This window comes from Gavialis gangeticus, unplaced genomic scaffold (assembly GCF_001723915.1).
Source record: "Gavialis gangeticus isolate Ggan-Ray unplaced genomic scaffold, GavGan_comp1, whole genome shotgun sequence".
Classification (NCBI taxonomy): domain Eukaryota; kingdom Metazoa; phylum Chordata; order Crocodylia; family Gavialidae; genus Gavialis; species Gavialis gangeticus.
In genome coordinates, this window is record NW_017729022.1 from 153,071,179 (window position 1) to 153,081,994 (window position 10,816).

At 42.9% G+C, this 10,816-nt stretch overlaps 2 protein-coding genes across 8 annotated transcripts in view; one reads left to right on the forward strand and one right to left on the reverse strand.

Annotated features, from left to right (window-relative positions):
• The window catches only part of CAMKMT (calmodulin-lysine N-methyltransferase), a 514,533-nt gene extending 514,359 nt beyond the window's left edge, over positions 1–174 (reverse strand). Inside the window, exon 1 of the mRNA XM_019516343.1 lies at positions 28–174. Within this exon, the coding sequence (XP_019371888.1) occupies positions 28–132 (105 nt within the window). The 5' untranslated portion in view covers positions 133–174. The remainder of the gene's footprint in view (positions 1–27) is intronic.
• PREPL (prolyl endopeptidase-like) overlaps positions 1–10,816 on the forward strand; it is a 52,307-nt gene that overhangs the window by 16,785 nt on the left and 24,706 nt on the right. For 3 of the 7 annotated variants that reach the window (XM_019516336.1, XM_019516337.1, XM_019516335.1), the window contains exons 1-6: positions 536–640; positions 3,446–3,574; positions 5,271–5,337; positions 6,169–6,372; positions 7,978–8,101; positions 10,166–10,382. In XM_019516336.1, coding sequence (XP_019371881.1) covers positions 551–640; positions 3,446–3,574; positions 5,271–5,337; positions 6,169–6,372; positions 7,978–8,101; positions 10,166–10,382 — 831 coding nt within the window. In that variant the 5' untranslated portion in view covers positions 536–550. The other 4 variants (XM_019516339.1, XM_019516338.1, XM_019516342.1 and 1 more) reach the window with 4 other exon arrangements.

Here is a 10,816-nt window from a genome sequence, read left to right on the forward strand (position 1 = left end):
CGGGACCCGGCGCTGCCCCCCCCGTACCTGGCTCAGCAGCTCCCAGCGGGCGCGGGCGCGGGCGGGAGCTGTAGCCTCCGTCATGCCGAGCCCGCAGGTGGGCACAAGGGCCGCGGGCGAGCCGGTAGCCATCTTTGTTAAGGGCAAGCCGTTCCATCCTCCCCCCGTTTTCCATCTGGGCGAGGGAACCGTGACCATAAGAGCTGGCGTTTTTCCTCTTGAAGTTAAAGTAACTTTAAAAAAGGATGTGGGGGCGGGGCACGATTTTTCCAGACTGCCCCAGACATCACCACCTTTACCAAAAAACAAAAAAAAAGGCAGTAGGTTGTTATGCAGAGGATTTGCCCCTATTCAAGATGGCGGAGGAGCGCTCAGCTTCCGAGGAACGTCCCCCGCGTGCGCGAGAGTGCCGCCATCTTGACTACGGGCGGGGGGGCGGGAGAAACAGCTTTAGGCTGCCATCTTAACTGAGGGCAGCCCGGTTCGCTTGCAGTGACGTTGCCAGTGACTTCGCCGGGCAGAACCCGGGGGGTGGGGAGGCGCGTGTGCCATGCTGCGGCCCCTGCTCCGCGTGCTGCGCGTGCAGCTGCCTCTGGCCGTCCTCCCCTGCCGCATCCACTGCGCGGGGCTCCGCCGCCAGGTACGGAGCGGGCGTGGCGGAGCGGAGCCGGGGGTCTCGGATTCAGGCCCCCTTGGAAAAAGGCAGCTCCCACTGGTATTGGGTGTCTCTTGCCCCGCAGAGGACGGGCCCCGTCGTGGGGGCGTGCCGGGGTGCCGGCCGTCCCCTGGAGAAGCAGGCCAGGTCTTTTTTTTTTTTTTTTGCAGTTGCCAGGTCCTCAATAGGAAATACTGGTGTTGCAAGCTCGAAATGATCGTATTTGTTGAAAAACTAGTGCGCTGGGGGAAACAATGCAAAGAAGAACAGTGCAAATAAGTAGGCAGACCAGTCTTCTGGTTTATTTTATGTTGCTCACTATAACTCGTTGGCTCAGATCGAGTGGTGTTGGGGGATCTGAACAGTGCGGTAGCAAAAGGGGCGTCAAGGAGCGTGGGGATGGAGCTGCGAGCCTTTTTGGGGCAGAGGCAGGGGAAGGGCAGCTTCCGCCATTGTGTGCACTCCCGGGCAAGCATGGGGGCAGGGGTGCCCCCTGGATTTGTGCACAGGGCAAGGGCTGGCTGCTGCTGCAGGCTTTGCCCTGGGCGCCAAACTTTGTTGCTACAGGACTGGATCCAAAGCACGAGACCTCTGGGCTTGCTGCCAACGGATTTGAGAGTTTCTGAAGCCTGAGACTGATGCTTGTCACTGGTGGTAGCATCACATGGACTCAAATGGTTGAGCTTTGCTCAGTTGACAGTAAGTTTCCAGTGAGTGAGTGACAACTGGGTCATCAAAATTGAAGCAGTTCTTTGTTTTGGGGAAGCAGTCATAAGGAAGTGCTGACAGCCAACCCAAAAGTCTTTGGCTAAGATCAAGTGGTATTAGGGGCACCCGAACTACAGGACCTCCGGGCTTGGGCCTGCACATGGGATGCCTGCCAATGGATTTGAAAGTATCTGAGGCCCCACATGGACTTGAATGAGCCTGAGCTGTGCTCAGTTGATAGGGTTTAGAACTGATTTGGTTAATTCGACCTGGATCACGAAATATATTATTAAAACAAAACAAAACCCAAAAGTCAGTTAAGACTCCCTGAGAGCAACTTGGGTTTTACATATGCTGCATCAGTTAGCTGCCTCAAAAAATACCGTACATTTTGAACACTGTCATTATTATTGATCATACATTTTAAAAGGTTGAAATTATTGTACAAATATGATAATTATTGTACTCCTGGCAGCACTGCTTCCTTCCCACCTAGCCTTGCCCATGGAAAAATCACCAGCATGGCTTTCATGGCAAAGAGCTCAAGTGGCCCTGACTGGCCTGAAGGCATTGAGCACTTCCGAGCCCCATTGGGGTTTGCTTGTGAATCACCTTGGAGTGCTACCAGGACACAGCACCCTTGAGAGGATTGCAAAGTGGCCCAGGGTGCTGCAGCACCCAGGTTGGGAATCCCAAGCATGAAGGCCTTGACACAGGGGAATAGGCTTGGGGTCTCAAGATATCCTGACAGATGAATTATGGTGTTCAGCCTGGCAGCTTCTGCGCCATTTTCATCTCAGCTGGCCCCTGTGTCAGTTTTGGTGCTGTGGCTTTTTTCTGAAATCCAGGCTTCCTCCAGAAAAAGGCAGCAGGCTAGACCTGCAGAGAGCCAGAAGGCAGCGGGTGGGCAAGGAATCTCCATCCTGGTTTCCTCAGTCTCTGATTCTCATCCAGGCTGCTACTGTATGCTGAGGTGCATAGAGATCCTTTTCTGCAGGGCGCCGGGCAATGTGAGCACTGAGATGTACAAGCATGAATCTCAAGATAATCCCAGAGATTTCAAATAGGAATCCATCGTCTTAAAAGCATTCTGATTTGTTGGGATCATTCTGAGTTCTTTGCAACAGAAGAATGACTAGATTATTTTTCTGTAATCAAAAAGCAAGTGAAAAGTAGGAGCTGGTGTTTTCCTAGGGGTGTCTCAAGTCTATCAAGGGGTGCCTTGAGTCTAAAAATGTTGAGAACCACCGATTTAAGCTTTGTATAGATGACGCAAAACATAACAAAATGAGGTGAGTATTGAGAGCGAGTACTGGTCAGTAGCACGTTGGATAATTTTGCTTCTTTCTATTGCTTTGGCATGGAAGATTTCCCAGGCCACAGAGGGTGGCTTGCTTGTATGCATATTATTATTTGCAGTTACACACTCAATTTCAAAGAAATGATGTAAAGTAGTTTCAGATCCTTTTGTTCCCCTGCCAATTTTTCTAGTTGTACAAAGAAATGCATTTTCCTATTTATTAAAAATGTCATCTCTAACTGCTGTATGAAAAAGACACCCTCCCCCACAAAACTCCCCACTACACACACGTATAGCACAGGGGACCTAAGAAATGCTAAGTCCCACGATTGAGTCTGCTGCCACTCTTTTCAGCTTATACAAATCAGACTGTAGAGTAAAAGCCCAAGTAGCTACTTATATAAGGGAACTGATTTACACAGTTGCGTATAATAGACTGAAAATAGAGAACACTTCTCTTTCTGTCACATTAAAACATAAAGACTACTTATGTAGCACATAATAGATAACATGTTTTTTCCTCTAAACTGACTGTTTTTAAAGGCCATTTGCAAACACTTCTTTGGTTTTTTTAATGGCAGCTTCTGCCCTATTTTACTTTTTATCATGCACTGTGCAAATGAAGACTTTCCTCTTTGTGGGAAACTAATTACCAACAGTCAGTCTGTACTCAGCTATGGTTGGTGTTATGCTCCATAAACGAAGCCAAGTGACAATGGCAAATGAGAAAATCCAGTTAGTTTTCAAATTTTAAATCACAGCTGTTACTATATTCATACCAGGATCTTCTAAAATCAGAGCAGAAAAACTGGAAAGTAATTTCAGCAAGATATAAGGGTGTGGCAGAAAGGATCAAACAGAAATTAGAAGTATTCTATGACAAGTATACATTCAATCAAGACCGCCCAATGGTGAGTGGCAAAAAGAATACTAAAAATGTATTGTGGTTTGGTACAAATAAGTAAATAACTGGATAAAACTAGTCCTGTTGTGAAATTCTGTTGTTCTTGTTTTTAAGTTGTTTGTACAGTCATGTTTATTAAATACTTAGATCACTACAGACTATTTCAAAATAGTCTGGCATATGTCTATTGGGTATCACAGCTGTGGTTGCTCTCTAGGTAAGCCATCACAAACAATAATTGTTATTACAAGTTTCCCTCACTTTATGCTGTACACACATTCCTGGAAGACAGCGCGTAACTGGAATCCGCATAAAGGAAACCCATTTTACAATGGAACAAATAGGGATATGTTCCAAGACCTTGACTGTACTGATCCCCAGATCCATTTCTACCACTTTTACAAGACAATTTTGGTACTCACCAGCAGCAGACAGTACACACAAGCACAGGGCACTATCATAATGGGGATGGCAACTACAGAAACGTGTCGCAGACGACGAGCGAGGGGCACTGATCCACACAGGAGACTATATTTTGGTGCGCGTCACTCCCACAATGCACTGCAGAAAGCAGCTGGCTGCGTGCTTTCACCATACCAATCACGTAAGAGTGAATTTACTTCGCATTTAACGATTTTTGGTATAAAAGGGTCATCACATAGCAAATTTGCACATGCAAAACCCTCATAAAGCAAGGGAAGCCTGAAGTAACAAACAAAATAAAGTTAAGCTGACTTTCTGACAACCATGTCAGGGAAGTGTATGATAATACATAAGTGCTTTCAGCTATTCATTAAAAGGAAGGAAATGAATTGTGGGGATTCAATTCCACATACTAATGAAAGTGCTATCATCTGGAAGACCTTTGGTCTGTTAGACCATGATCCCACTTATACATGTTTAATTTGCCTAAACTAAGTAGATTCATTGAAATCAATTTGACTTCCTGAGGAAGTGTTCATAGGATTAGAGCTTGGGCTCTGGTCCTTAAAACATTTGCATACAAATTCAATTTTAGGCATAGGAGTTGTCCCATTGAACCCAAATTGGCAAATTATTTTCTTGTGTGGTTTTTTTTTTTGTAATTTATTTCAGTGGAACTACTCATATGCTTTATATTTTGCTTGTATGCATGTGTAAGGGACTGGAAGAGAACATTTGGGTCATCAAGTCCTTTCCCCTGCTGTCTCAGGCAGCCACTTCATATAATCCCTTTTCTAAACCGGTAAAACTCCATCGTAAGTATGTGTTTACTTCAAGAACTAGGGTTCAGTCCTTGCTTAGATAACTTTAATTATGCAAGTGTTCTTTTGAGCTGTTATTAGGGGAATGCCTACTGTTTATATAATCCAAGTAAATGTCTTCTCTATTAGGACGATTGTATTTGCTTAAAAAATTGTAGCTTAATATCCTATACATAATTCCCTCTTTCTGCTTGTCTGAATAAGGCTAACAAACTTTCAGGGTATCGGATACTTCTCTTACATTTTTGTCTTCCGTATAAAATATAAAATGTAAAATATAAAATTATTTCATATGATGCTGAACTAGATTTTTATACATGAAACTATATACCTACTCATGATGGATATAACTGTCATTAAAAACATTATTTTTAGAAAATATTTTTGATCCCTAGTAACTGTCCAACATTTAATTGTGAATTAAATGTATTTGCAATGTGTCCATTTTGCACCTAACAGATTAGATTTGGGAATTTTGTTTACTTTGAAGAAAATGGCTGTATATTGCGTTCAGTAGCTGATGGAGGTAAGATATTTCTTCTGCCATTTAGACATAAGTGTTAAAAAAAATGCTGCGTGCACTGATATTTCAGGATGCTTAGTTTCAAATTTAACCATTCCAGTTACAAAAAATAAAAAAACCCACATACAACAAAAAGAGGTCAAATGCTATGTTCCATGATAAAATCTTTAACAATAAATATTATAAAAATAATTAGTTTCAGAACCCCATATCTAGAAGGAACTAGAGAGTAGTGTGCTTCACTTCATTCTGCAGTTTCACTCTTAAAATGCAATAGCTAAACAATTATAGCAGCCTATCCCTACTGTATTTTCATATTTTGAAATCAGAGTATTACACCTTCCATACATACTAGTTTAACATATTTAACAAAAGTCATTACGTTAGTAGTGAAAGTTACGTTTATCAGGGAAGTCTCAATTCTTATTTCACATCCCCCTGTGTTTCTGGAACACCCATCACCACCCCCGCCCTCCACTCCAGCGAAACTCCCTGATTGGTACAAGACCAAAGTGTTCGCATTTATTAATTTTGAGTCTATTTTCCACTAAATGCACACATTGTATTTGAAATGTCTGACTCTTCTCTAGAAACCCAGTCCTCTGCCAAAAAATAAAATTAAAAATAGCAACTGCAGGTTCTTTTTGGTCTGTGAAGAGTGCAAAATTATCTCTACATTTTGAGCTGTTTATTATAAGGTTAAAATATACATTATGTGCTAATAAATTCTCAAAGACGCTTGTGGTTACCAGTAGCAGAATATAAATGAATGTGAGTAATTGAGCTACTTCTTAGTTTATCATTGTCTGTTATCTGTACTCCTTTATGTACTAGACAAAGGAAGTGCTGAAGTTTTACTTAGTACTGAAGATCTTTGTTTTCATGATGCCTTCATTCAACGCCTCAGAATTTCCCCTGATGAAAGGTATATGGCTACCAGCATTAAAAGCTCAAATTCTGAAGAGTCAACCTGTATTATTATGAAACTTGATAAGTTACCTGTGATGGAAAGAATTATCCCAAATGTGTTTAGCTTTGGTAAGTAGTTTGTAAAAACAATGTAAACTCCATAAAATGATAACATTCTTCTCCATAGATTGCTGCTTAAAGGAACTGATTTTAACACGGCTGTCCCTTATTTAAAAAAAAATAGCGCTTAAAACAATCAAACTGATAAAGTTTGTCTTATCTTTGTACTGTGTGATTATTCACTTGGGTGGATACAGAAGGGATGCAATGGCATGGCCCCCTCCCTATTCCCACCCTTTCAGACCATGCCATAGGAGCAGCAGTCAGGGACATTTTTTTAAGTCCTCAATTCAGGTAAGAATTTCCCCCCCTCCCTTCTCATCCATGTTCACACACCTTCCCTCCCATTCTTTCCATCCTCCACCCACTGCTGCCACTGTCCCTGCTGCCTCTGGCCTAAGGGATGGGTGAGGTCCAGAGCTCCCCCAACTAAGTTGCGCAGGCAGCCAAGTTCAGGCAGGGGAAACAGCAACAGTGGGTGAGTTTCCCTTTCCTACTGGGACCCCCTGGGTGTTCCCTGCCAGTCCAAGAGCAGGTTCAGGGAGAGGAAACCTGCCCAGCTCCCCATGATGCCTGGCTGGAGCAGGGCGGGTGGCTTTGGAATTCCCCCTGCCTCCCCAGGCCATCCTAAGACAATTGCAGTGGCAGGTGAGGAAAAGGGGATGGGAAAAGATATGTTGCTAAGGAAGGGAAGAGGATGCCCAGAGTTAGGGGTTGGTTTCTTATCTGACACAGGAGCTTTAAAAAATAGCTGTTGCTTCTGCAGTATAGTCTACCCATCCTGGTTGCAGGGAGGAGGGAAAGGTAGGCATGGGGGTTGCAACCTCCCTTGCAGCACCACTTGCTGCTCTGGCACCCCCCTTCTACCCTCCCTTTATAAAATCCTGGATCCGCCCATGTATTCACATTTTGGTAAATTATTCCCAACTACGTTTAGGCTGGAAACTGGAAGAATGTTCCTAAACAACACAGAAATCATGTTTTGGGACAGCCTTCCAATTAGAATAATAGTGACAAAAAACCTAACTGGTTTTATGGATGTATCTGGAGAAATTTGTGAAAAGGCTACATGAGATGGTGCATGTGATAGGAGCCAGAGTAGACTTCATGAGGCAAGAGATCCCTCCCAGTCCTATGCCTTTGTCCTTGCCTCTTTACATGTGCAAGTAAGGGCATGATGGGATCTAATGTGCCATCTACACAATTGCATCTCCTGTGTGTACATAGCAGGAGGTGTGATTGTAGGATGACAAATCAGATCCAGTCATGCCATATTACCGGTGCAGAGGGAGTTCAGTCTAGGGCTTCCCCTGCATGAGCAAGAAGCAAGCTGCAGTGACTGGGAGACCACAACTTATGCAGTCTCCCAGCCACCAGGGTGCTCCACGTACCCCCACGGGTGGGAGACTGCAGCTTGAATGGTGTCTGTTTAAAGGTTTTGAGAAGCAACTTATTGCCTTTTAGGTGAATTGATTTCATTTAAATTCTCAAAGTCAAGCTTCTTTACAAATCATCTTTAAAACTTGCTTTGGGGCAAAGACAAAAGATTTAATTAATTCATCAGTAACACCACATATGGTGGGGTGGTTCACATGCATGTTTCTTGTTTTTCAGAATGGGCTACAAATAATGTCCTGTTTTATACCAGTCAAGAAAACCTCATATGCCGTAATGTGTTTCTGACCACTTTGACTGATACAAAACATACTGAGCTAGTTTACACAGAACAAGATCCAAGGTAATCATTCTAGTCAAACGTAATAAGCATTTCCTTATTTGTTGGTTATAATAAATAATCATATCGATATGTAAAAATGAAGGAAATACCACATTTTTTCCAAACTTGCTGCCAAATCACGTAAAGTGTTTTTAACTTGGGTTTTACTGTTTCTTTTACAATTTGTGCTTAAAGAACGTGCTTTCTACTTTGCCAGGTTGGTGATCACCTTAGATTTAACTGTTCTGTATTACCTAGGGGCACCTGTACACGAGCGTAGGGGCTGCTCTGACGCGCTGGAATTCCAGCATGTTGGAGCAGACTCGATTAACTGAGTCTGCTGGAGTGTGGCAACTGCTGCATTCTAGCAGCCTCCTGTATTTTGTGTCTCAGCGTCCCCGCACTTAAAAATGGTGGCGGTGGTGCTTGAACTGAAGCTTGTTGAATGAGCTTTAGTTCAAGCGCTTCCACTGCCATTTTTAAGTGTGGGGATGCTGATACAGGAAACATGGTGGCGCTTTAATTAGAGCAGCTCTTGCCCCCGCCCCCCCACACCCAGAGCACATGTAAAAGTGCCCTAACTGTTTATCTGAGTTTGTAAATGTCAAGATCAGTCTCAGGTCAAGGTGTTCTTCAATGAAAGTCTGACAATTCCATATAGTGTAAATCAGGTTGTTGGGGGTTGAGTTCCCCTCCTAGGAACATCTGTTACATCAGTTAAAAAGTATTAAACTGTTTGAACCAGTTCTTGCTACAAGTAACAGATCAATAAAATCAATATACTGTAGTGTTCCCAGGGTTCAGCTTGTTGACTGAACTTCCTTGAAGCAACATTTTAGAAAGACAAGATGACTCCTAAATTATGTGCAGAACTAGTACAGTTGATGTAGCCTTTCTGACAGTTATGGCTTTATACAGTACATCATAAATACATTTTTGGTTTTGTTTTACTGACTTTCTCAATAAAGATCTTTTTTTTTAATGGGAGCATGCCTGACACTAGAACTGCCATGAAAAAACTGAGAGTCTTTTCCCAATGGCATTTGGTGCCTCCAGTTATACAAAACCCTAAGTCAAGTGGCAGGATCACAAGGGACAAGTTGCATGACTAGACACTTTCCCACAAGGAAATTGTTGACAGTTGTAAAGTTCACTATCACTACTGTAGCTCAGATAGCAAACTTGAGTGTAAAGGTTCGTGTTATAATGTAATTCATAGCAAAATAATTCCTTTGTGGGAGACTGCAATACAAAATATTTTTGTGTTATTTTCACATATTCAACGCAGAACTCCTTTAGATTTGTAGTCTAATATCCCTAAGAAGCTTGCCTTGACTTGTAACATAAATGAAAAATCCTAGCCTCAGACTTCTGTGAAACAACTGGCACACTTTTTGATCTGACCCCATGCTTTCTGGAGGACAGGGGTTAGGAATTGATGGCTCATGAGCCTTATCTGGAGCCTGCAGAGCCCTGGCTTCAACAGGGGGCCAGAGGAGAGCTCTCTTCACACCATGTCACACCCAGATGTTGGAGGTTTTGGCAGAGAGGGAGCTCTGTCTGGGTTGTGCCACAGTCAGGCAGTGTAGGCATCAGAGGAAGAGGCTCTACCTGGGCCTCATGATAGGCGCTTCAGTGGACCTGCGTCGTGTTACAGTCGAGCAGCAGGGAGAAGCAGTGGAGGTGGCCAGAAGCTAATCCTGGCCCACTTGAGACCCAAGCTTGGTCGTTCTACCTGCCACCAGAAAATGTTGCTGACTCCTGCTTTTAAGGGCCAGGCTGCTGGTCTGAGCGATGGAATCTTTGCTGAGTGGATGCAATGTCCACAGCAAGTGAGGAACCAACAAGCAGGAAGCTTATTTCCTTATTCTACCTTTCTTTTTCTAATTGTAGAAATTCTGGTCTCTCCATAAATGTACATGGAGAGTACAAATGTATATGGATGACAAATACCAATTTCCCTCTCCCCCTACATGCCCCGATAGTAATTTATTACCAGACCTATCTGAGCAGGTGATCTTGCCAGTTTGGTAAAAAATACATCATAAACTCATTCTTTTGGCTGTTATTTTTCATCGTCTGCAGATTTTTTGTGGATATATGTTGCACAAAGGATAGGCGTTTTCTCACTATCAACAGTAACAGCAAGACTACCTCTGAAGTTTGGTTGGTTGACTGTAGCCATCCTTTTAAATCACCTGTTCTTGTACAACAACGAACAAAAGGGGTTATTTACCATATTGAGCACAGAAATGATGAATTATATATTCTTACTACATATGGACAACCTGCAGAATACAAGGTAATATTTGAAGAAACTAGTGAAGCACTAGTATCACTTTAAAAGACTTATTACAAATCACATGGAAAAAGCCCTTAAGTTGGTTGTGGGGGGAAATGTAGTTGGTTTTCTTGACCCCTTACAGTAGTAATTTAAGAAAATTATAGAAAACTGAATGCTTGTGAAGACAAACAATAATACATGACGTCTTTCATCTCTAGCATATGGGTTTAAATCCAGGTCTTTGGGTGGTGATTGAAAATCAGTATCTTATAAAGGCTGTTTGCACTGTGTTAATATCACTTGGTGGTCCAGTTCCTATCTGACCATTATCTGCATTGCTAAACAACCCCCAGAAACCAGTGATAAAGTACAGTGGCTGGACAGTGTGAGGAAGTTTACATTGCCACTGTGAATTCTGTTTCATAGATTTCATAGACATTAGGGCTGGAAGG